General features: G+C 45.3%; 2 protein-coding genes across 7 annotated transcripts in view; one reads left to right on the top strand and one right to left on the bottom strand.

Annotated features, from left to right (window-relative positions):
• Nucleotides 1–15,632, bottom strand: part of LOC143289711 (aminopeptidase B-like) — a 45,141-nt gene extending 29,509 nt beyond the window's left edge. For 2 of the 3 annotated variants that reach the window (XR_013056266.1, XM_076598770.1), the window contains exons 1-7: nucleotides 15,364–15,632; nucleotides 13,922–14,040; nucleotides 12,676–12,778; nucleotides 9,056–9,165; nucleotides 8,270–8,470; nucleotides 5,319–5,531; nucleotides 3,039–3,101 (exon numbers count right to left, since the gene is read on the bottom strand). Coding sequence is in view for 2 of the 3 variants with exons in the window: in XM_076598770.1 (XP_076454885.1) it covers nucleotides 3,039–3,101; nucleotides 5,319–5,531; nucleotides 8,270–8,470; nucleotides 9,056–9,165; nucleotides 12,676–12,778; nucleotides 13,922–14,040; nucleotides 15,364–15,532 (978 nt within the window). In the remaining variant the exon portion in view is untranslated. Of the gene's footprint in view, nucleotides 1–3,038; nucleotides 3,102–5,318; nucleotides 5,532–8,269; nucleotides 8,471–9,055; nucleotides 9,166–11,386; nucleotides 11,417–12,675; nucleotides 12,779–13,921; nucleotides 14,041–15,363 lie in introns of those variants that run through there. The other variant, XM_076598771.1, reaches the window with a different exon arrangement.
• A 10,404-nt stretch (nucleotides 15,633–26,036) lies between these two features.
• The window catches only part of LOC143289710 (exonuclease mut-7 homolog), a 45,901-nt gene continuing 44,611 nt past the window's right edge, over nucleotides 26,037–27,326 (top strand). For all 4 annotated transcript variants that reach the window (XR_013056264.1, XR_013056265.1, XR_013056263.1 and 1 more), the window contains exons 1-2: nucleotides 26,037–26,495; nucleotides 26,918–27,076. Coding sequence is in view for 1 of the 4 variants with exons in the window: in XM_076598768.1 (XP_076454883.1) it covers nucleotides 26,219–26,495; nucleotides 26,918–27,076 (436 nt within the window). In the remaining 3 variants the exon portion in view is untranslated. The remainder of the gene's footprint in view (nucleotides 26,496–26,917; nucleotides 27,077–27,326) is intronic.

Raw genomic sequence — 27,326 nt, 5'->3', positions numbered from 1 at the left:
TTCCAATCCATCCGAGGAGATGATGCGCGAAAGAAACAAAGCAGATTTACCACAAAAACAAGCATACAGCGTGTGCCGCTGGCGCGGCCTGTTTGTCAGCCGCGTTTATTTATATCCATGCCCTACTTCCTGGATTCAAGAACTTTCGCTGGGCCAACTAAAGTGCCAGCACTGAACACCCATGCAATGTGAAGTCAATTCTGCTCTATGGATGCGAGACATGGCAGATAACACAGACGATGCAGCAGAAGATTCAGACATTCTTCAACACCTGTCTGAGGCACATCTACAAGATCCGATGGCAGGAGAAGATCCGAAACGAAGATCTGTGGGAGCGAGCGGGACAGGAACCAGTGGCCAAGCAGATACTGCGGAGGAAGTGGGGCTGGATCGGACACACCCTCAGGAAGCCAGCGTCCAGCATCACACGCCAAGCCCTGACCTGGAACCCGCAGGGAAAGAGGAAGAGAGGCTGGCCTCGCAACAGCTGGAGGCGAGATACTGAGGCAGAGCTGAAGCAGCAAGGGACCAACTGGACTGGAATGGCCAGAACAGCCCAGAACAGAGTGCGATGGCGAGGGGTCGTCGATGGCCTATGTTCCACCAGGAGCGATGGGCAAAATGAATGAATGAAATGAATGAATGAAAATGCAATCAATTTCTTACATTCAAAGAAGCAGTTTTGTCAGCAGCAAACATCAATCCCAAAATTAAAAACCATTAAATTGGCGAACCATTCTGGTAATGTTTGCTGGAATGACGCCTGTGAGGAAGCTGTGGAAAATAAAAATAAAAAATAAAAAATTCATATAAAGCACAGAACAGAAGAAAACGATATAGAAATGAAGAAAGCAAAATCACAAAGTAACAGCTATAGTTATAGCTCAAGCAAAAAAACAATACTGGAGTTCATTTTGTGCCAAAGATGTTACTGACCATCAGGATTCTAAAAATGTCTGGAAAAAAATAGACATGAAAAATGGAATCAAACTACCTGTTGATCCAAGCTTTTTCTTCTTCTTCTGCGTTCGTGGGCTGCAACTCCCACGTTCACTCGAATATACGCAAGTGGGCTTTTTACCTGTATGACCGTTTTTTAAGACTGCCATGTAGGCAGCCATACTGCGCTTTCAAGGGTGTGCATGCTGGGTATGTTCTTGTTTCCATAACGCTGACATGGATTGCAGGATCTTTAACGTGCGTATTTGATCTTCTGTTTGCATATACACACGAAGGAGGTTCAGGCACAAGCAGGTCTGTACATATGTTGTCCTGGGAGATCAGAAAAATCTCCACCCTTTACCCACCAGGCGCCATCACGGTCATTCGAACCTGGGACCCTCAGATTGAAAGTCCAACGCTTTAACCATTCGGCTATTGCGCCCGTCAATTTATCCAATCAAAAGTGATGATAAAAACAAATTTCCTTTGGATGATGAAAAAGCCGAGCTATTTGTTGATATCTTTTCAAAGAACAGCAGAACAGAGGGACTTCCCTCACACTGTAAAGCATAGGATATAGAGAAAAAGAAGAATCAAAGAATTTGTATTCTGAACCAAACCCACAAAATGATCTTTGCATTAATTTTCCAATAACTGTGACAGAATTAAAAAATGCAATATCTCCGATCAACAATAAAAAATGTTCAGTTGGTCTTGACGCAACTTGTAACCAGATTTACCCGAAAAATGTAATGTTTTTTTCTGTAAGATTATTCAAGATTGTTGGGATAATGGTACTATTCCACAGTTATAGAATGATTCCATTACTGTTCCAATTCTGAAAGCAGGTAAACCCAAAAGTGATAAAAGCAGATATCGACCCATTGCAATAATCTGCTCAAGTGAAGCAACAATTTGCTTGTAGCAAAAGTGTTTTTGCAACTTTCTTTGATGTTAAAAAGGCATATGACCAAGTATGGCATAAACAGTTACTGTTAACACTTAAGATGGCATTGTCACCTTTCGGCACCCATTTGAAAGGCCACCGATGTCGCCAGAAGTCAACCGGATCAGGGTAGGTCATTCGCAAACCTACCACTCTTATTTTGGGGAGGTATGAAAGGCCATATTTTGTGCATGAGACTGGGGGAATCTCCTATCGACTGACGCCATCTTTCCAGCACTTCTGCAAGTTTTCGAGTGAATTTATTATAGTTTTATCCACAACAACGTTTATGTTGTTAATTGCCATCACACAGATATTTATGAATTGTTTATTCCATTTTTCTAGTTTATCCCTTTTTTTGTCTGTATTATCCCCCTTTAACCACCATTCCCAACCCCAAATCACACACACACGACACGTCTAATATCACTCAAGGTGAAAAGACGATAATTAATTAATTATTAATCATTATATTTATACAGCGTTGAATCATGTGCAGAGACAAATCAAAGCGCTTTTGCACCAGTCATTCACACGCATGCGTAACTCTAAAACTGGATAAACTGAACAAGGAAGAGGCAGGGAAGGGAGGCTATTTTGGGAAGAGGTGGGTTTTAAGGCCAGACTTGAAAGAGCTGAGTGCAGAGACCTGACGAAGAGATAGAGGAAGTTCATTCCAACTGCAAGGTCCAGAGACACAGAAAGAATGGTGGCCAACAGTGGAGTGTTTGAATCTGGGTATGTGTAAACAGAGTGGATCCGAAGCCAATTGCAGAGCGAGGTGGAGTGTAGAGGTGAAGGCAGCCACAGAGATAGGAAAGGGCAGATTTGTGAATACATTTGTAACATCAAGTGCTGATCTTGTACTTTAGTCTGTGTGAGACAGGTAGCCAGTGGAGATGTTGCAAAAGAGGAGTGATGTGCTCAGATCTTTTCTTTCTGAGGACGAGTCGGGCAGCCGAGTTCTGTATGCGCTGAAGGGGCTGAATGGATGAAGCAGGCAAACCAGACAACAGAGAGTTACAGTAGTCAAGGCGAGAGAGAATGAGAGAAACAACAAGTCTAGATGTAGCGTCAGTGGACACACAAACACACACACACACGCACACACACACAGCATGCACACACCTCTTCTAAACAATGTACATACCTCGTTCAGCCAGAACTCACTCCAGTTGGCGTTGGTCACCAAGTTCCCAAACCAGCTGTGACTCTGAAAAAAACACAGAGGCAGGCCTTCAGGACCCCAGGTGACACACCTCAACAGGACCCCCAGGTGACACACCTCAACAGGACCCCCAGGTGACACACCTCAACAGAAACAGGACCCCCAGGTGACACACCTCAACAGGGACCCCAGGTGACACACCTCAACAGAAACATGACCCCAGATGACACACCTCAACAGAAACAGGACCCCCTGGTGACATACCTCAACAGAAACAGGACCCCCAGGTGACACACCTCAACAGGGACCCCAGGTGACACACCTCAACAGAAACAGGACACCAGGTGACACACCTCAACAGAAACAGGACCCCCAGGTGACACACCTCAACAAAAACAGGACCCCCAGGTGACACACCTCAACAGAAACAGGACACCAGGTGACACACCTCAACAAAAACAGGACACCAGGTGACACACCTCAACAGAAACAGGACACCAGGTGACACACCTCAACAGGGACAGGACCCCCAGGTGACACACCTCAACAGGAACAGGACCCCCAGGTGACACACCTCAACAGGAACAGGAACCCAGGTGACACACCTCAACAGGAACAGGACCCCCAGGTGACACACTTCAACAGGACCCCCAGGTGACACACTTCAACAGGACCCCCAGGTGACACACCTCAACAGGAACAGGACCCCCAGGTGACACACCTCAACAGGAACAGGACACCAGGTGACACACTTCAACAGGACCCCCAGGTGACACACCTCAACAGGAACAGGACCCCCAGGTGACACACCTCAACAGGAACAGGACACCAGGTGACACACTTCAACAGGACCCCCAGGTGACACACCTCAACAGGAACAGGACCCCCAGGTGACACACCTCAACAGAAACAGGACACCAGGTGACACACCTCAACAGGAACAGGACACCAGGTGACACACTTCAACAGGACCCCCAGGTGACACACCTCAACAGGAACAGGAACCCAGGTGACACACCTCAACAGGAACAGGAACCCAGGTGACACACTTCAACAGGACCCCCAGGTGACACACCTCAACAGGACCCCCAGGTGACACACCTCAACAGGAACAGGAACCCAGGTGACACACCTCAACAGGACCCCCAGGTGACACACCTCAACAGGAACAGGAACCCAGGTGACACACCTCAACAGGAACAGGACACCAGGTGACACACTTCAACAGGACCCCCAGGTGACACACCTCAACAGGAACAGGACCCCCAGGTGACACACCTCAACAGGAACAGGAACCCAGGTGACACACCTCAACAGGAACAGGAACCCAGGTGACACACCTCAACAGGAACAGGACACCAGGTGACACACTTCAACAGGACCCCCAGGTGACACACCTCAACAGGAACAGGAACCCAGGTGACACACCTCAACAGAAACAGGAACACCAGGTGACACACACTTCAACAGGAAACCCATAATCTAAACTATAGATCCTTCTCCTCCCAGGACCATCTTTGTGTGTGCGTGCGTGTGGCGCATGCGCATGCGTGTTTGTGTGCACACTGATGTAAGCATGGGATGGGAGGCAAAGGTGTCAAAGTTGTAAGTTGTGTTATGTCTTTACACTATTTTCAAATTAGCATTTTCAGTGAGTTCGTATCGAAACATTTTTTGTTATAATCCTTTGTCTAATTTAAGTTATTCGTAAGTGTTTTGTTGAATGCACTTTGAATCACAGGGTCAACACTTTTCAACACACATTTATTATTATTGTCTGACATTTGTCTCCATATTCTGGCCATAACCAATCACAGCACCACATGTTTGACGAAAACTGAACAAAAACTATCATATTCTTTATTTTATTTCTTATCAATCAAACTATGTGATGACCTTGACCGTTGACCCCTGACCTGGCCTCTCTGTCGCTCTCAACAGATCAAACACTGTACCACATGAGGACTGGATATTTACATAGCTCTCATCTTGCACTGGAAAGCTTTCTCTATTATACCATGCTGTCACTTTTATATAAATATAAACATGTTATTTGCTGAATGACTACAGGACATCAAACTCACTCTCACACACACTCACACACACTCACACACACTCATACAATTTCATAGATGACCACAGAACCACACACACACACACACACACACACACACACACACACACACACACACACACACACACACACACACACACACTCATAATTTCATGGATGACCACAGAACAACACACACACACACTCACAATTTCATGGATGACGACGTCGGTCAGCGAGCGATCCCCTGCGATGATGCAGGGGGTGACGAAGGTGAGACAGGGGTTCTCCATGCCGCCAAAGGGGAAGGAGGGGGGCATGATCAGCAGGTCATAGCGCACCCACTCGTACGGACCGAACAGACGCTCTCCAGCCGACAGGAACTTCTCCACGTCTTCCTTGAACTCTGCTTTGGCTGCCTCCTGGAGACACCATCCAGACAGACAGACAATGATGATGGCTGCCTCCTGGAGACACCATCCAGACAATGATGATGGCTGCCTCCTGGAGACACCATCCAGACAGACAGACAATGATGATGGCTGCCTCCTGGTGACACCATCCAGACAGACAGACAATGATGATGGCTGCCTCCTGGAGACACCACCCAGACAGACAGACAATGATGGCTGCCTCCTGGAGACACCACCCAGACAGACAATGATGATGGCTGCCTCCTGGAGACACCATCCAATGATGATGGCTGCCTCCTGGAGACACCATCCAGACAGACAGACAATGATGATGGCTGCCTCCTGGAGACACCATCCAGACAGAGAGACAATGATGATGGCTGCCTCCTGGAGACACCATCCAGACAGACAGACAATGATGATGGCTGCCTCCTGGAGACACCATCCAGACAATGATGATGGCTGCCTCCTGGAGACACCACCCAGACAGACAGACAATGATGATGGCTGCCTCCTGGAGACACCATCCAGACAATGATGATGGCTGCCTCCTGGAGACACCATCCATACAGACAGACAATGATGATGGCTGCCTCCTGCAGACACCATTCAGACAGACAGACAATGATGATGGCTGCCTCCTGGAGACACCATCCAGACAGACAGACAATGATGATGGCTGCCTCCTGGAGACACCATCCAGACAGACAGACAATGATGATGGCTGCCTCCTGGAGACACCATCCAGACAGACAGACAATGATGATGGCTGCCTCCTGGAGACACCATCCAGACAGACAGACAATGATGATGGCTGCCTCCTGGAGACACCATCCAGACAGACAGACAATGATGATGGCTGCCTCCTGGAGACACCATCCAGACAGACAGACAATGATGATGGCTGCCTCCTGGAGACACCATCCAATGATGATGGCTGCCTCCTGGAGACACCATCCAGACAGACAGACAATGATGATGGCTGCCTCCTGGAGACACCATCCATACAGACAGACAATGATGATGGCTGCCTCCTGGAGACACCATCCAGACAGACAGACAATGATGATGGCTGCCTCCTGGAGACATCATTCAGACAGACAGACAATGATGGCTGCCTCCTGGAGACACCATCCAGACAGACAGACAATGATGATGGCTGCCTCCTGGAGACACCATCCAGACAGACAGACAATGATGATGGCTGCCTCCTGGAGACACCATCCAGACAGACAGACAATGATGATGGCTGCCTCCTGGAGACACCATCCAGACAGACAATGATGATGGCTGCCTCCTGGAGACATCATTCAGACAGACAGACAATGATGATGGCTGCCTCCTGGAGACACCATCCAGACAGACAGACAATGGTGATGGCTGCCTCCTGGAGACATCATTCAGACAGACAGACAATGATGATGGCTGCCTCCTGGAGACACCATCCATACAGACAGACAATGATGATGGCTGCCTCCTGGAGACACCACCCAGACAGACAGACAATGATGATGGCTGCCTCCTGGAGACACCATCCATACAGACAGACAATGATGATGGCTGCCTCCTGGAGACACCACCCAGACAGACAGACAATGATGGCTGCCTCCTGGAGACACCATCCATACAGACAGACAATGATGATGGCTGCCTCCTGGAGACACCATCCATACAGACAGACAATGATGATGGCTGCCTCCTGGAGACATCATTCAGACAGACAGACAATGATGATGGCTGCCTCCTGGAGACACCATCCAGACAGACAGACAATGATGATGGCTGCCTCCTGGAGACACCATCCAATGATGATGGCTGCCTCCTGGAGACACCATCCATACAGACAGACAATGGTGATGGCTGCCTCCTGGAGACACCATCCAATGATGATGGCTGCCTCCTGGAGACACCACCCAGACAGACAGACAATGATGATGGCTGCCTCCTGGAGACACCACCCAGACAGACAGACAATGATGATGGCTGCCTCCTGGAGACACCATCCATACAGACAGACAATGGTGATGGCTGCCTCCTGGAGACATCATTCAGACAGACAGACAATGATGATGGCTGCCTCCTGGAGACATCATCCAGACAGACAGACAATGATGGCTGCCTCCTGGAGACACCATCCAGACAGACAGACAATGATGATGGCTGCCTCCTGGAGACATCATTCAGACAGACAGACAATGATGATGGCTGCCTCCTGGAGACACCATCCAGACAGACAGACAATGATGATGGCTGCCTCCTGGAGACACCATCCAGACAATGATGGCTGCCTCCTGGAGACACCACCCAGACAGACAATGATGATGGCTGCCTCCTGGAGACACCATCCAGACAGACAATGGTGATGGCTGCCTCCTGGAGACACCATCCAGACAATGATGGCTGCCTCCTGGAGACACCATCCAGACAGACAGACAATGATGATGGCTGCCTCCTGGAGACACCATCCAGACAGACAGACAATGATGATGGCTGCCTCCTGGAGACACCACCCAGACAGACAGACAATGATGATGGCTGCCTCCTGGAGACACCACCCAGACAGACAGACAATGATGATGGCTGCCTCCTGGAGACACCACCCAGACAGACAGACAATGATGATGGCTGCCTCCTGGAGACACCATCCATACAGACAGACAATGATGATGGCTGACGGCTCTGCCCAAACACCTGACGGCTGTGTCCAAACACCTGACGACTCTGTTCAAACACCAAACAGCACTAACCAACATGCACGGCTCTGCCCAAACACAGCTGCGAGGAGAGATGTCGGCTGCCACGAGGTCCCCGACAGCTAGCGCCACCAGGTAGGAGGGGACGTGCTGACTGAGGGAGAAGTAGTAGTTGTCCGTCTGCCCCTTCAGGTTGGCCTTTTTCCCAAATGTTCTTTCACTGGCACTCATCACAGCTGTATAGCCCTCCGGCACCTGTCGGAAAACCAGACAACTGACAGTCTTTGAAAGAGGTCACAAGGGACAGAACTTAGACTGTCAATCCTTAATCTGATATTTCTTTGACCAGTTTGTATTAAAAGAAATCTTTATAAAAAAGACTGAATTTGCTACCTTGATATAATACCCATCCACAATTTTTTAAACTATATTAAAATATAAATGAATTAATAAGAAATATTCAAGGTTTTATTCAATGGCCTAAAAGAGGAGACAAAAAAGGGGGAGGTGGGATTTTTTTTTATATAAAAAAAGCAACTTACATAATATTCAAGAACAAAAGTTTACACAAATCTAAAAACAAATTACTAACAGAATGTATCAGATTCCATAAACACACAATGTACACATGCATTTCTTTTGTAATTCACACCCTTGAAATGGAGTATGACTGCCTGCATGGTGAGGGTAGAAATGGTCATACACGTAAATGCCCACTCGTGTAATCGTGTGAACGTGTGAATCACAACCAACAAATGTAGAAGTTGCCTGAACTCCAAGATGATTTAACTCCAAGGAGGGTGAACATGTGAGGGGTGACATGCAGGGGACACAACAAACCTTGACGTTGGCAGAGTACGGGGCCTTGACAGCAGGTGTGTCCTGACAGGGGAAGAAGGACCGGTTCATGACCGCCTGTCCCTGGGTGTACATGTACTTCTTCTTCCCACCTGTAGTCATCACAGTAGTATTACATGTACTTCTTCTTCCCACCTGTAGTCATCACAGTAATCACTGTAGTATTACATGTACTTCTTCTTCCCACCTGTAGTCATCACAGTAATCACTGTAGTATTACATGTACTTCTTCTTCCCACCTGTAGTCATCACAGTAGTATTACATGTACTTCTTCCCACCTGTAGTCATCACAGTAATCACTGTAGTATTACATGTACTTCTTCTTCCCACCTGTAGTCATCACAGTAATCACTGTAATATTACATGTACTTCTTCCCACCTGTAGTCATCACAGTAATCACTGTAGTATTACATGTACTTCTTCCCACCTGTAGTCATCATTGTAATCACTGTAGTATTACATGTACTTCTTCCCACCTGTAGTCATCACAGTAATCACTGTAGTATTACATGTACTTCTTCTTCCCACCTGTAGTCATCACAGTAGTATTACATGTACTTCTTCCCACCTGTAGTCATCATAGTAATCACTGTAGTATTACATGTACTTCTTCCCACCTGTAGTCATCACAGTAATCACTGTAGTATTACATGTACTTCTTCCCACCTGTAGTCATCACAGTAATCACTGTAGTATTACATGTACTTCTTCTTGCCACCTGTACTCATCACAGTAATCACTGTACTTCTTCCCACCTGTAGTCATCACAGTAATCACTGTAGTATTACATGTACTTCTTCTTCCCACCTGTAGTCATCACAGTAATCACTGTAGTATTACATGTACTTCTTCTTCCCACCTGTAGTCATCATAGTAATCACTGTAGTATTACATGTATTTCTTCTTCCCACCTGTAGTCATCACAGTAATCACTGTAGTATTACATGTACTTCTTCTTCCCACCTGTAGTCATCACAGTAATCACTGTAGTATTACATGTACTTCTTCTTCCCACCTGTAGTCATCACAGTAATCACTGTAGTATTACATGTACTTCTTCTTCCCACCTGTAGTCATCACAGTAATCACTGTAGTATTACATGTACTTCTTCTTCCCACCTGTAGTCATCACAGTAATCACTGTACTTCTTCCCACCTGTAGTCATCACAGTAATCACTGTAGTATTACATGTACTACTTCTTCCCACCTGTAGTCATCACAGTAATCACTGTAGTATTACATGTACTACTTCTTCCCACCTGTAGTCATCATAGTAATCACTGTAGTATTACATGTACTTCTTCCCACCTGTAGTCATCACAGTAATCACTGTAGTATTACATGTACTACTTCTTCCCACCTGTAGTCATCATAGTAATCACTGTAGTATTACATGTACTACTTCTTCCCACCTGTAGTCATCATAGTAATCACTGTAGTATTACATGTACTTCTTCCCACCTGTAGTCATCATAGTAATCACTGTAGTATTACATGTACTTCTTCTTCCCACCTGTAGTCATCATCGTAATCACTGTAGTATCACATGCACTTCTTCCCACCTGTAGTCATCATAGTAATCACTGTAGTATTACATGTACTTCTTCTTCCCACCTGTAGTCATCATAGTAATCACTGTAATATCACATGCACTTCTTCCCACCTGTAGTCATCATAGTAATCACTGTAGTATTACATGTACTTCTTCTTCCCACCTGTAGTCATCATCGTAATCACTGTAGTATCACATGCACTTCTTCCCACCTGTAGTCATCATAGTAATCACTGTAGTATTACATGTACTTCTTCTTCCCACCTGTAGTCATCATAGTAATCACTGTAGTATTGCATGTACTACTTCTTCCCACCTGTAGTCATCATTGTAATCACTGTAGTATTACATGTACTTCTTCCCACCTGTAGTCATCATAGTAATCACTGTAGTATTACATGTACTTCTTCCCACCTGTAGTCATCATAGTAATCACTGTAGTATTACATATACTTCTTCCCACCTGTAGTCATCATAGTAATCACTGTAGTATTACATGTCGATGTACAACTTCTTCCTGACTGTAGTCATCATAGTAATCACTGTAGTATTACATGTAGTGGTTCCAGCCTGTGGTCATCACATTCACAATAACCACTGTAGTAGTCCACTTATACAGTGCTTTCAAACCTCATAACCTGCTGTCAGCCTCATCCAGCCACACACCTGACCCCTACCTGCTGTCAGCCTCATCCAGCCACACCACACCTGACCCCTACCTGCTGTCAGCCTCATCCAGCCACACACCTGACCCCTACCTGCTGTCTGAGCCTCATCCAGCCACACCACACCTGACCCCTACCTGCTGTCAGCCTCATCCAGCCACACACCTGACCCCTACCTGCTGTCTGAGCCTCATCCAGCCACACACCTGACCCCTACCTGCTGTCTGAGCCTCATCCAGCCACACCACACCTGACCCCTACCTGCTGTCAGCCTCATCCAGCCACACCACACCTGACCCCTACCTGCTGTCAGCCTCATCCAGCCACACCACACCTGACCCCTACCTGCTGTCAGCCTCATCCAGCCACACACCTGACCCCTACCTGCTGTATGAGCCTCATCCAGCCACACACCTGACCCCTACCTGCTGTCTGAGCCTCATCCAGCCACACCACACCTGACCCCTACCTGCTGTCAGCCTCATCCAGCCACACCACACCTGACCCCTACCTGCTGTCAGCCTCATCCAGCCACACACCTGACCCCTACCTGCTGTCTGAGCCTCATCCAGCCACACCACACCTGACCCCTACCTGCTGTGAGCCTCATCCAGCCACACCACACCTGACCCCTACCTGCTGTCAGCCTCATCCAGCCACACCACACCTGGCCCCTACCTGCTGTCAGCCTCATCCAGCCACACCACACCTGACCCCTACCTGCTGTCAGCCTCATCCAGCCACACACCTGACCCCTACCTGCTGTCTGAGCCTCATCCAGCCACACCACACCTGACCCCTACCTGCTGTCAGCCTCATCCAGCCACACCACACCTGACCCCTACCTGCTGTCAGCCTCATCCAGCCACACACCTGACCCCTACCTGCTGTCAAGCCTCATCCAGCCACACCACACCTGACCCCTACCTGCTGTCAGCCTCATCCAGCCACACACACCTGACCCCTACCTGCTGTCAGCCTCATCCAGCCACACACCTGACCCCTACCTGCTGTCAGCCTCATCCAGCCACACCACACCTGACCCCTACCTGCTGTCAGCCTCATCCAGCCACACACCTGACCCCTACCTGCTGTATGAGCCTCATCCAGCCACACACCTGACCCCTACCTGCTGTCTGAGCCTCATCCAGCCACACCACACCTGGCCCCTACTGCTGTCAGCCTCATCCAGCCACACCACACCTGACCCCTATCTGCTGTCAGCCTCATCCCAGCCACACACCTGACCCCTACCTGCTGTCTAAGCCTCATCCAGCCATACCACACCTGGCCCCCTACCTGCTGTCAGCCTCATCCAGCCACACACCTGACCCCTACCTGCTGTCTGAGCCTCATCCAGCCACACCACACCTGACCCCTACCTGCTGTCTGAGCCTCATCCAGCCACACCACACCTGGTCCCCCGGAGGCCACATAGTCAATGTGAATGACCAGCTGGCTGTCTGGGGTCGGCTCTTTAGGCAGCTACACAGTCATACAGAGCAGCACGCTTTGTTATTGTCTGACAAAACATCATCGTTCATTGACAAACATTATCGTTCGTTGACAAACATTGTTATTGGTTGACAAACATTGTTATTGGTTGACAAACATCGTTCATTCACAAACATCAATGTTGGTTGACAAACATTGTTATTGGTTGACAAACATCATTACTGGCTGACAAACATCGTTATTGGTTGACAAACATCATTACTGGCTGACAAACATCGTTATTGGTTGACAAACATCATTACTGGCTGACAAACATCGTTATTGGTTGACAAACATCATTACTGGCTGACAAACATCGTTATTGGTTGACAAACATCATTACTGGCTGACAAACATCATTATTGGTTGACAAACATCATTACTGGCTGACAAACATCATTACTGGTTGACAAACATCATTACTGGCTGACAAACATCATTACTGGTTGACAAACATCATTACTGGCTGACAAACATCGTTATTGGTTGACAAACATCATTACTGGTTGACAAACATCATTACTGGCTGACAAACATCATTACTGGCTGACAAACATCATTACTGGTTGACAAACATCATTGGTTGAAAAACATTATTGGTTAAACACTGTAACTGGCTGACAAACACCATCATTGGCTAACAAACACAACACCCAAAGGCAGAGAAACAGCATTGACTACGATGGTAATTAATGGTTTTAGGATGCTCACTGACACATCACTGTAGTATTACATGTATAATCCTTGTAGTGCACACACTGACGCACCTGTATAATGCTTAGAGTGCACACACTGACATACCTGTATAATGCTTGTGGGGCACACACACTGACACACCTGTATAATGCTTGTAGTGCACACACTGACACACACAGTGCACACACTGACACACGTGTATAATGCTTGCAGTGCACACACTGACACACCTGTATAATGCTTGTAGTGCACACACACTGACACAGCTGTATAATGCTTGTAGTGCACACACTGACACACCTGTATAATGCCTGTAATGCACACACACAGACACCTGTATAATGCTTGTAGGACACACACACTGACACACCTGTATAATGCTTGTAGTGCACACACTGACACAGCTGTATAATGCTTGTAGTGCACTCACTGACAAACCTGTATTGTGAGGGTGGAGCCATACTTAGCGAAGTCTGAGGTTGAAAACTGGAGCTGCTGACCGGACTGCACATCGGTCACTGCCAACACCTTCAGTGTCTCATGAATGTCAAGCAGCACTGGAAAAATCAATGGCTTTCAACATGAAATCAAATAATCACTTCTGATGCATCATAAAAATCAACAGGACTGTTTGTCAATTTTTTCAAGCATTTTCAGCTTAGCAGATGTAGTGTGGCGTATAAGGATTTGTCCAAATGCAGTGAGGCTTCCTTGGGTAATGGAATTGAACTGAACTGAACAACGCATTCCGGATGTGGTTTCAATTTCAGTTTCTTTGAGGAGGCATCACTGCGTTAAAAAAAAATCCATATAAGCTACACCACATCTGCTAGGCAGATGCCTGACAGCAGCATAACCCAACGAGCTTGTCAGGCCTTTAGTGCATGTTTATACAAGGTCAGAATTTAACTTTTTATTTTTTTTCTGGACAAAATATTTGAGTGCCCAATTGTGGTTTTGGGTGCCAGCATATTAAAATAAAATAAAATGTGCCAATGTTCATCTGTTTCGGGAGCTTTCTCTTAACATTGAAGATGGGAAACACTGTTCGTCGCTAAAGCGCCATGAACGTCAACATCCAATCGCACACATGCAAAGATGCTGATCCGCGAAGCAAGCTGCAGCAGACACTTTACATTTTGATCGACCGCGTTCAAGCTTGCCTTCTACTTCTAGGTGTGTCTTTTAATTTTCTTTCACCTCTATCAATTTCTGAGTGCCAACTGGGCACTCTTGGCAGAAAATTTGCATGCCCAAGCCAACTTTTCATACCATTTGCATCTGGGCACCCGCTCAATTCGAACCATTATATATTTGTATAATTATCAGAGTGGATTTCTTATTACATAATTTTGCCAGAAGACAACACTCTTGTTGCCATGGGTTCTTTTTCTGTGCACCAATTGAGTGCTGTACACAAGACCAGTGGGCCTATCAACATATATCATTCTGAATATTTTCTGCTTTTTGTCAGAATTGATCATACATAGAACTGAAAACTGCAGGCTTGAAAGGGAACAATTCCATCTGTGAAGCTGCCCATGTTCCCGTTATTTAACTTTTTCCCTTTTTTTCACACATACAGATCTAAATCAAATTTGTGTGTGTGTGTGTGTGTGTGTGTGTGTGTGTGTGTGTGTGTGTGTGTGTGTGTGTGACTGTGTGCGTGTTTTAGTTTTATTACTTTTAACAAGGTTATACATTTCTCTTTTTTCTTCTTTTTTTCCCCTCTTAATTCCTTTGTTGTATTAGCGAATCTCGAAGGCTTTGCCTCTCTTGTTGAATGATGGTGTAGCTGGTTTCTAGCGCTTGTTTTCCTCCACTATCGTTGGTCTACACATCATGAGTAGATCAAGATCAGAAAGCGCTGAATAGATTACCTTTCTTGACGCCAGTCTTCAACACCATCAAGGTGATTTGTTCCAGTCCGGTGATAGTTTTCTTGTCAAAATTAACATCAAGGTCCAGGTGAATGGCCGTGGTTCGTACATCATGGAAATTGGATGAAGTTGCCACGTCAGTCACCAAGTCGGAGTGAAGCGGTGCCATGGTGCTTTTTGTCGCAAAGTGTCCCGAAGAAGACTCGGCCGACAACTGACAACAACTTGAACAAGTGATCTAGTCACGAGTTCCCCGCTCCGCAAGTGGGTGCTATTTTAGAGTCACTCCCCCTTAGGTCAGAGTTCACACATTTTCTGGGTTGTCCCAGCAGACATTCAGTGTGCAAGTAGCAGTGACTGTTTTTAATTGTAAACAACAAATAATGTTTCTCTTGACAAGTCACACAACTTGCCACCCACTAGAATGCAGATATATAAGAGTCACAGAGAAATTAAACCAGAACCCGGCTCCCCAATCCCACCCTATCAAAAACGAAAGGTTGTTACTGGTTTCTGGTTGTGTCCGTGTTGAAGCTCTTTGGAGCTTGTGGGAGCATTCAAGTTCATACACCCTCGCAGCTCATTTCATTTTGATATAATTATGTACACACAGCAATACAGGCAAAAACAACAGCAACAAAACAAGAGATAAAGAACATGACATTCCAATTCTGATACAGTCGCACAGTACAGTCTCTCACATATGTACACACAACACGCGCGCACGGCACACACACACGCACACACGCACATGCGTATGTAGTACAAACCGATATCACCGGGTGATTTAAATGGCGGACAGCGAGGAGGTACAGGCGCCTTACATTACGACCGTGATTTTCTTCTCAGTTTACGGTCAGTGCGCGACCCATCCGCTTTTACTGAGCAACTTTTACCCCGTGATCTTATTTGTGATGATGAAGAGAATGAAAGAGAAGGTGAGAGAAAGAAAGCACGAAAGAGAGGAAAGAGAGGAGGCGTGAAGAGAAGACTGAGAAAAAATAAAACTAAGCCCCCACTGCCATCTATGATTTTATCCAATGTCAGATCTCTTAATCCAAACGGCAGAAACTGTAATTTAGATGAAGTACGAGCAAACTGTCGATTTTTAAATGATTTTAGAAACTCGTGTGTGCTTTGTTTTACTGAAACCTGGTTTAGTGAGAAAGTGTCGAATGAATGTGTTGCGATTGATGGTTTTAACACTCCGTACAGAATGGACAGAGACTGCAAGAAAGTGGGGAAGAAAATGGGTGGTGGCGTGTGCCTGTATGTCAATGAGAAGTGGTGTGACAGTGCGAATGTGTGTGTGAAGAAGCAACTGTGTACACAGGAACTTGAACTCATATCAGTGTCGCTGAGGCCTCGATACCTGCCACGTGAGTTCGGCCGTATTTTCTTGACTGTTGTGTACGCCCCAGTCTTTGACCAGGCATCTGCTGCACGTGCAGGAAGGACGATCGCAGGTGTTGTTCGCGACCTTCAACTCATCTCTGCTGACGCCCCGTGTTTTATTGTTGGAGATTTTAATCATTGTGATTTAAAGAAAGCCTTACCTTCTTTTAAACAATATGTTACCTGCCGGACCAGACTGGACAAGACAATCGATCTGTGTTACTGGAACATTCCTAATGCCTACAAATCTGTTCCCCTTGCACCAGTGGGTGTATCTGATCATGATGTTGTTCATTTAATCCCAGCCTACAGACCAAAGATACAGACAGAGCCGATTGTGAAAAAGAGTGTGAAAGTTTGGACGTCAGAGAGTGTGGATGAACTGAGAGGATGTTTTGATTGTACTGATTGGAGTGTGTTGACTGACCCATGTGAGAATGTTCATGAAGCAGCTGATGTTGTTACATCTTATATCAGTTTCTGTGAAGACATGATAATTCCGACAAAAATAATTAAACTTTTCCCCAACAACAAACCATGGATCTCAAAGTCTCTCAAAACAATTTTAAACGAGAAAAAGGTAGCGTTTCAGTCAGGGAACAAGAAGGATAGGAAATTGATACAAAAGAAGCTTGGAGGTGAATTACGAAGGGGACAGAGGGAATTCAAGTCAAAAGTAGAGCAACAGTTTCAGACGGGAAGAATGGCAGATGCATGGGATGGGTTAAAAATTATCACTGGAGAAACGAAAAGGAAAACAGTAGCTTGTAAAATGGAAAAGGATGAACAGATTGATTTTTCAAATAAACTGAATGATTTCTACTGTCGCTTTGAAAGGAATGATCTGGGAAGGGAACTGGATAGTGTTATCTCACAGTTGCAGGAAAAGATCAAAGATAGGAACACAGGTGAAGACTTTGAGATCGATGCAAAAGTTGTTGAATCTTTATTTTTAAAACTGAATGTCACGAAGGCAATTGGCCCCGACAATATCTGCGGAAAATTACTGAAAACATGTGCTTCCCAGTTGTGTGACGTGTTCTGTAAAATTTTCAACTGGTCTCTGAAGGACTGCTCTGTCCCCAGCATCTGGAAAAAATCTACTATCTGTCCTATCCCCAAGAAAAAGAACCCAGCCGCACTAAATGATTACCGTCCTGTTGCCCTGACTTCAGTAGTGATGAAATGCTTTGAAAAAATTATTCTCCGACATCTTCTTTCTTTCACTGAACAGCAGCTTGACTCTCTTCAGTTTGCTTATAGAGCACACAGAAGTACTGACGATGCTATCCTAACTCTCCTTCATAATGCTTTCCTTCATTTGAATAACACGGGATCTTTCGTTCGTATCCTTTTTGTTGACTTCTCTTCTGCTTTTAACACAATACAACCTCATCTCCTTGCCCTCAAACTGTTATGGTCCCCATGTTGTTTACTTGTCTATGTTGTGATAATGCACCAGACCAAATTTCTCCAGTTGGAGATAATAAAGTTATTCTTATCTTATCTTATCTTATCTTATCTTATCTTATCTTATCTTATCTTAACACGCCATCTTCATTAAAGATAACGAAAGAATTTTTGAAGAAAAGAAGAAAATAAAATAAACAAATTAAGGACAGAAAAATAAAATAAAATATGGAACGAAACAATCTTTTCGCTTGCTTTCTTAGATTTTCAGTTTGTTGTTTCGCTTGTCCATTGTGGCCACACATGCACGTATTCAACTAAATCAGAAACGGTCTGTGTCTATCTGTCTGTCTGCCTGCCTGGAATAATTGAAACAAATTGTAACAGGCTGAAATTGTCCTCTTTGCCCCGCAGAGAGAGAGAGAGAGAGAGAGAGAGAGTGCACGTTTATGACCCGTGTTAGCTTTAGCATCATAACTTCACGTGCAAAATAATAATCATGTAGGGTGGATGTGCTGCATCTTGATATGTTTTTACGAAGTGAGTTCTCCTACCCTTTCCTTGTAGAACCAATATCATCAGTTCTCAGTTAGCTTTAAAAGAGAACAGGCAACAGCAGTGTATGTGCAGGCCTCTGTCAACCTGATAGGGTGAGTGAAATATATCATACTTTACAGTAAGCATTTCTAGCATTGAGAAATTGATACCAAAATGTAAATGCTATTTGTATTTCCTTATTAATATTATTCTATCAGTTTACTTTGAGTTTAGATGTTATGCATTTGGACGGATTTGCAATTGTTTTGAATAACCGAGTTAATCTTAACTGAACGTTTTGAAGTTGCTAGGATTTATATAAATATCTTTAAGAATTTAGACAATTTCGAATCGGGAAGCAATTGCTCATTTCAATTAATGGGATAGTTTAGTCTTATCACACGTTTGTAACACTTGTAGAATTCATGTGAAATATTTGGTAAAGTGATGTTTGGAGTGAATGAGTGAATGAACGTAGATAGACATTACTGTACGCTTGCTTACGAGGACTTTGTTGTTTTGTCCACAGGGTAATCAATCATTCATTTATTTATTTATTTCCCGCCTTTCACGAGGACAGTCCCTTGCCCTTTAACCCCCCACTCTCCTGTTCCCTTTACCCAAGTCCCGATATGTTCCCCGTCTTGTCCTGAATAAAGCCTTGACGAAAACTGGTGCTGACGTGGTGAAAGAACCCTGCCCAACCGGCTACAAAATGGCGCCCAATATTAATCACCACTCAGAACGTCACCCCAGTGTTGCCAGTGTTCACTGACTGGTTCTCACCGCCCACAAAGCTTCACCCCTCTCGAGAGAAGGATTTTCCTTTCAGCCATACCTTCAGACATTTAAAACGAATTATTTATTGGAAGTTGTTTTCTTAAAATGGCTGAGAGCAAGTATTCGGATGTTTCTGCCATGGCTGACACTTCAACTCCAACTACTGTTGTCAATGTGACTACTGGTAAACCATGGCTCGTGAGGTTCACCGGGGAGGACATAGAAAGCTATCCTGTATGGAGGCATCAACTTTCTAGCCTGACAGCAAATCGGTATCCAGAGAAAGAAGTCTCAAATGCCATCAGATCATCACTTCATGGTCAAGCGGGAAGAGTGCTCATAAGAATGGGAACAGATGCTTCTGTATCTGACATAATAAAGAAGATGGACAGTATCTACGGAACTGTAGACACGGAGTCGGACCTCCTGGCCACATTTTATGGTGCCAGACAAGGCCCTGGGGAGTCTGTAGCTGACTGGAGTTGCAGACTGGAAGAGATCCTGGATCAAGTAAAGAAGCAAGGCCCCCTCCCCTCTTCTCCCAACGAGATGCTGTGCACTGTGCTATGGACAGGACTGAGGTGTGAGCTGAAGGACATCTCCATGTACATCTACGACCGAATAAAAGATTTTGATGAACTGAGAACTGATCTTCGTCGACTTGAAAAACATCCTCAGTTCAATGTCCCTAAAAAGCCAGTGGTATCGAAAATGAACCAGTCATCGGAAGAAACGTCAGCCATCAAGAAACTAACTTCGCAAATCCAACAACTTACAAATGAGATTGCAAACTTAAAGAAACGGGTCACTTCAAACGCCCAAAGTCAGCAAAGGGAAAACCAACCACAGTACTGGCGAACTAAGTCTGCTGCTGCTCAAGAAGAATCAGAGTCATTATACCCCAGAAACAAAGAGGCATCACAGAGACAGATCTTCAGTGTCATGCTAGCGCCGGATCCAGTGCTACAGATGTGGCCAGTTTGACCACGTTGCTGCTGGATGTCGGGTGAGATTAGATCATCTCAAGCAGGATTTTCACAGAAAACCTATGACGAGAGGCGACTCATAGGTTTGGGACAACAGCCTCAAGAAAAAAAAAGGCCTTTGGAAGGACTCACTGGTCACGCCAACGAAGCTGAGATCTTCATTGAGGGACAGCAAGCAGTGGCTCTCCTGGACACTGGCTCATCTGTCTCCACTGTTAGTCAGTCCTTTCACTCCAAGTTTTTGAGTCACCTGGAGATTCAGCAGTTAGACAGCCTGCTGGATATTGAATGTGCTGATGGACAACAGTTGCCTTACCTTGGTTACATTGACCCTGGAATGTCAGTCCCAGACTTGATAGATAAGGCAGCCCCTTGTATCTTTTTGGTAGTCCCTGACAGCAAATATAACAGCACGGTGCCTGTTCTTCTTGGAACCAACATCTTGTCACAAACAATAGCAGATTGCAAGGCCCAGTATGGACAAGTTTCTTCAGAAAGCTGACATGGCAACATCTTGGTACATCGCCTTCAGGTGCATTGTGCTTCGAGAGAGAAGACTGGAACGGATGAAATACTGCCTTGGGTTGGTAAAGTTGGCAGAATCTCAGCTAGTTACGATTTACCCAAATCAGAACGTGGTTGTTCAAGGTGTTGTTGACAAAGATCTCCCCTATCAGTCCACATGCGCCCTCCTGCAGCCTCATATAAACCTGGATGATGGTCTAGATGTAGCTCCAACTCTCATCAGCTACAGCTACAAGAAAAACGGGCGGGTGGACGTCAACATTGCAAATACATCAACCCACACAGTTACTCTACCTCCCAGGACTGTGCTGTGTGAAATTCAGCCTGTCACCATCTACTCGCAGACAGAAGTACGAGACTCAACACCAGGGATGCCTGTGCCGCTTTCAGAGACGATTGAGATCACCTCTGAAACTCTGTCACCAAAACTTGTGGATAGAGCAACAGGCTTAATCCTGCAATACCAGGGTATCTTTTCAGCGGATGAATGTGACATTGGTTTCACAGGGCGAGTGAAGCACAGGATTGAACTCAGCAACCCAGAGCCCTTCAAGAAGAGGCATCATCGTATTCCTCCCATGTACGACGAAGTGAAGACTCATCTTCAACAACTACTGACCGCAGGAATCATCAGAAGGTCATACAGTCCATGGTCTTCACCTATTGTTCTTGTCCGACGGAAGAATGGTGCACTGAGAATGTGTGTGGATTTCAGAGAATTGAACAGACGCACGGTGAAGGATTCCTACGCTTTACCACGTATTGACGAAATCCTTGACTGCCTCTCAGGTTCCCACTACTTTACTGTCCTGGACATGAAAAGTGCATATTATCAGATAGAAATTGAGGAGTGCCACAAGGAAAGAACTGCATTCACAGCTGGCCCTCTTGGATTCTTTGAGTTCAATAGGCTTGCTATGGGTCTTTGCAACAGCCCGTCAACTTACCAGAGATTGATGGAAGACATCTTTTCAGAATACCATCACAAGATATGTCTGATTTACCTCGATGACCTCATTGTGTTCTCCAAGACCTACGAAGAACACATGGAACGCCTGGAGAAAATCTTCAAAAGAATCAGGGAATCGGGTCTCAAGCTGTCGCCAAAGAAATGCAAGTTCTTTGCAGAAAAGGTTGTGTACATCGGCCACGTTGTTTCAAAGGATGGTATTGAAGCGGACCCATCCAAAGTGGAAGTCATCAGATCCTGGCCTACTCCAAGAACAGCTGAGGACGTCAAGATTTTTAGGATTTGCTGGATTTTACCGGAAATTCTTGAAAGGCTTCTCCAGCATCGCCCGGCCACTGACAGACATGATACCAACACCGGTGAAGAAAACACAGAAGGAAGGTGCAGACTCAATCTTCGTCTCAGAAACCATTCACATGGGGACCAGAGCAAGAGCAAGCTTTTCAACGCCTGCAGGACATACTCTCTACTCCTCCTGTGTTCGGGTACCCAGACTACTCCAGACCTTTTGAACTTCATACAGATGCTGCTAGTGAAGGCTTGGGGGCAGTTCTATACCAGGAGCAAGATGGATGCAAACGCGTCATCTGCTACGCCAGCCGTGGGCTCAGCAAATCAGAAAGGAATTACCCAGCACACAAACTGGAATTCTTGGCCTTGAAATGGGCTGTCACCGAAAAGTTCAGACTACCTTTATGGAGGAAGCTTCACGGTCTTCACGGACAACAATCCCCTTACTTATGTCCTTACGTCAGCAAGACTGGATGCAACAGGACACCGCTGGTTGGCAGCACTGTCAGCGTATAACTTTGACATAAAGTATAAGCCTGGTGCTACGAATGTTGATGCTGATGCTCTCTCGCGTTTACCCAGGAAGTCTGAAATACCGTCAGAAACTGTCAAGCAACTCAGTGGTGCAGTCAATGTCCCTGCATATGCTACATGCTGTTTGTCTGTGGATGTCACTAACATTCTGGACTCTGGTGACACAGATGTTATGCAAATGACGATGCGAGACTGGAGAAAGGTACAAAGTCAGGATGCGTTTCTGTCCATCTGGCTGCCATTTGTTAGAAACAAACAGAAGCCACGCAAGAACCAAGTTCCAGCTACACCTCCACACTTAGCAATGCTTCGCAAGTTTGACAGCCTGAGTATCAAGCAGGGAGTTCTGTGCAGAGTCGTTTGTGTGGATGGAGAGATGAAGCAACAGCTTGTTCTGCCTGCAAACTTTGTAAGCAAAGCGCTGAGTGGCCTAGACGACGATATCGGCCATCCAGGACGTGATCGAACTCTGGCACTAGTTAGGGACAGGTTCTTCTGGCCAAACATGAACTCTGATGTTGAGACCTGGGTGAAGAACTGAGAGATGTATCAGACGGAAATCCACCATAGACAGAGCCCCGCTGGTTAACATTATCAGATACCAGCCACTGGAACTCGTTTGTATTGATTATCTCTCTCTGGAGCAATCATCAGGAGGATATCAACACATACTGGTCATCACTGATCATTTCACTCGGTATGCCCAGGCCATCCCCACCAGAAATCAGACTGCAAAAACTACTGCAGATGCACTGTTTTAACTCTTTTATAGTGCACTACGGGTTTCCCAAGAGACTGCACTCTGACCAAGGCGCCAACTTCGAGAGCAAGGTTATTCAAGAACTTTGCAGTGTTGCGGGAATTGAAAAGTCTCGTACAACCAGCTATCATCCTCAAGGAAATGACATGACCGAAAGGTTCAACAGGACATTGTTGGCAATGCTTGGTACCTTGACGCCAGACAAGAAAGCAAACTGGAAGCAGCATGTCGCGCCGTTGGTTCATGCATACAACTGCATGCACCATGAAAGTACAGGTTTCTCCCCTTACCAGCTGATGTTTGGCAGAGAAGCTAGACTTCCAATAGACATAGCCTTTGGCATTGAAAATACAGAAAAGAATGAACAGACAGTCACCGCATATGCCAAGGACCTCAGGGAACGGCTGAAGAAGTCCTATGAAACAGCTGTTGTGACTGCCAGCAAAGCCAGAGACCGCCAGAAAGCATCTTACGACCTGAAGACAAGAGGAGCTGTTCTCGAGTCAGGTGATCGTGTTTTGGTTCGGGTGTTAGCTTTCGAAGGAAAGCATAAACTGTCAGACAAATGGGAAGAAGAAGCGTATATCGTGGAGTCTCAGCCCAACCCTGACGTTCCTGTGTATGTGGTGCATCCAGACAGTGACGAAAAACGTAAACGGACCATGCACAGGAATCATTTGCTTCCAATTGGTCACCTGTCAGTGGATACTGATGAAGCACAGTCCTCTGTCCCAGAAGAACCCAACACAGAGCCCGCAGTTCCAAAACTCCCAGTCCCAAATCCACCAATTCCAAAGCCCAGACTCCCAAATCCAAAGCATGAGAAAGAAATCTCACAATGTCCTGTCCCCAAACCCAGACGAAAGAAGCAGCAGAAGAGAGAAACTGATCAGACGGACCAGATAGAGACACAACGTTTCAGCCACCCAGAGAACACAACTCCGCATGTATCTACAGCGACAGTAGATACTGACAGTGAAGAGGATCTGGAGTTCGAAGTCTGCATTCAGCAGCGCAAGGATGCGCGTTCAACTCCTGAGTTACCAAGAGTCGATTCTTCCGAGATGGGAGGAGGTGGCATACCGCAGGAAGTCCAGGACCTCAGACAACACGGTGACGACTGTGGCCTTCAGGAGGAAGGTGTCTCGGGTTCAGGACGAAGCGGCGATAAGGAAGGAAGCAGAGATGGTGTTGTGGATGCTGTTGAAGAGGAAAGCACTGCTCCGCCCCTGAGACGGTAATCTCGTCACAGACGGCCCCCACGCTGGATGACATCTGGGGACTACATCTTGTCACAACAAGACACGGCAGGCTTGGGAATTTCTGGATGGACATTTACTGAACGGAAATTAACATTTCTCAAACAGCTGATGAAAGAGACAGAAGGAAAATCTTCCAAAAAGATCATTCTTGAGAAACTGATATCACTTGTCTAGGCTGTACAGTTTGTGTTTAGGCTGCATAGTTTTGTTTGCATTGATTTGAAGTTTCGAACTGATTTATTTAATAACTGTGAAAAACGGCATTTTTGAAATACTACGTTTTAATCTATATCTTAAGATTCAAATAATTACTGGTCAAGCGCATTTGTAAGTAAATGACGGGACGTCATTTCATTGGCCAGGGGAGGATGTAACAGGGTGAAATTGTCCTCTTTGCCCCGCAGAGAGAGAGAGAGAGAGAGAGAGAGAGAGTGCACGTTTATGACCCGTGTTAGCTTTAGCATCATAACTTCACGTGCAAAATAATAATCATGTAGGGTGGATGTGCTGCATCTTGATATGTTTTTACGAAGTGAGTTCTCCTACCCTTTCCTTGTAGAACTAATATCATCAGTTCTCAGTTAGCTTTAAAAGAGAACAGGCAACAGCAGTGTGTGTGCGGGCCTCTGTCAACCTGATAGGGTGAGTGAAATATATCATACTTTACAGTAAGCATTTCTAGCATTGAGAAATTGATACCAAAATGTAAATGCTATTTGTATTTCCTTATTAATATTATTCTATCAGTTTACTTTGAGTTTAGATGTTATGCATTTGAACGGATTTGCAATTATTTTGAATAACCGAGTTAATCTTAACTGAACGTTTTGAAGTTGCTAGGATTTATATAAATATCTTTAAGAATTTAGACAATTTCGAATCGGGAAGCAATTGCTCATTTCAATTAATAGGATAGTTTAGTCTTATCACACGTTTGTAACACTTGTAGAATTCATGTGAAATATTTGGTAAAGTGATGTTTGGAGTGAATGAGTGAATGATCGTAGATAGACATTACTGTACGCTTGCTTACGAGGACTTTGTTGTTTTGTCCACAGGGTAATCAATCATTCATTTATTTATTTCCCGCCTTTCACGAGGACAGTCCCTTGCCCTTTAACCCCCCACTCTCCTGTTCCCTTTACCCAAGTCCCGGTATGTTCCCCGTCTTGTCCTGAATAAAGCCTTGACGAAAACTGGTGCTGACGTGGTGAAAGAACCCTGCCCAACCGGCTACAAAATAATCATACAAGTGGTTAATTAAAAGCAGCAGAGATACTGTTTTCGTACTACAGTTTTATGACACGCCATTTCAGGAGAATATTTGTGATATTTTCTCCAAAAAGTCATTTCCGGGTTGCCAGAAGTCACGAACAGAAAGTGAAGACCTGTTCAGTTTCGTGCAATGGTCGTTTCATTGCATTCCATATTCATTGGAATTCGTTATGTTTTAAAGCAGTTTCTCAAAGTTTACACAGAAGACAAAGCTACACAGGTTGAACACCAGTCAACCGAAACTGCGAGTCGTTTAAACGTGGAAGGGAATGTGAACTCGAGCGTGAACACTAACTTTCAGTTTCAGTTTCATCGTAATTGTTCAAGCGCGAAGGGAGCGAGAGAAGCGCATCAGCCAGACGCACATGTGCGGCCCCGAAAGAAGAAAAGCAAGAGGAAGAGTCAAGGTGTGTAATGGCGGTTCAGTCAGATTACCGAACAAGGACATTAACTGCAAAGTCATAGGTTTATTTAATTATTATTATATTTGGAATCATGCTCCTTTTCAATAATTACTTTTGACAAAATGTGCACAATAAATAGATTTTGTATGTAGTCGGAAAACTTGAACAATCTACAATCTGTCATGTTTGGGAAAAATATTGTCTGCAAAGTGATAAGAGATTCCACCATTAACGATTAATGAAAAAATGTTATTGTTACTGTTAACTCGTGAATTGCATGGTGAAAACAGAAATGAAAGAAAAATTTCCTTTACTCTTATTGGTAGCAGACGCCTGGGAATAGACATCACTGGGAACCTTTGCACCAAACATACTTCCTCCCAGCATCTTTTGGTTTTGTCTGATGGTGTCTTTTGCTGTGGCAGAGTTGACAGACAAAGGACACTTTGAAGACATGGCAGGCAGAGGCGGTGAACTGCGTTTCAAGCTGGGCAGAGGGTACAGTAGACATACACCTGACCCCCCAGCTTCCGGTCAGCAGTCGGGGATGAATCTTCCGTCAGGGCCGAGACCAGGTTTAAGAGGTAGGACTTATGGGATGTGACTGTTCATCCTCTTTTTCTCTGTCAAGTTTGTTTTTTGCCCGGTGATGAACGTGGTTAGTTTGTGTGAACAAAGAGACACTGATTAACTGTTCTGATTTGATCTGAAGTGCTCTTATTTTTAAGAAATATTTTGCTCAGAGAACCGTTTTTGGGGGTTTTTTGGTTTTTTTTTGTTTCTTTGCACAGGCACCAGTAAACAAACACATAAGTCTTTTTTGACTCACTTGTG

The sequence above is a fragment of the Babylonia areolata genome, chromosome 14 (genome assembly GCF_041734735.1).
Source record: "Babylonia areolata isolate BAREFJ2019XMU chromosome 14, ASM4173473v1, whole genome shotgun sequence".
NCBI classification, from domain to species: Eukaryota; Metazoa; Mollusca; class Gastropoda; order Neogastropoda; family Buccinidae; genus Babylonia; species Babylonia areolata.
Note: the sequence above shows the minus strand (reverse complement) of the source record. Positions and strands in the feature narration are given on the sequence as shown.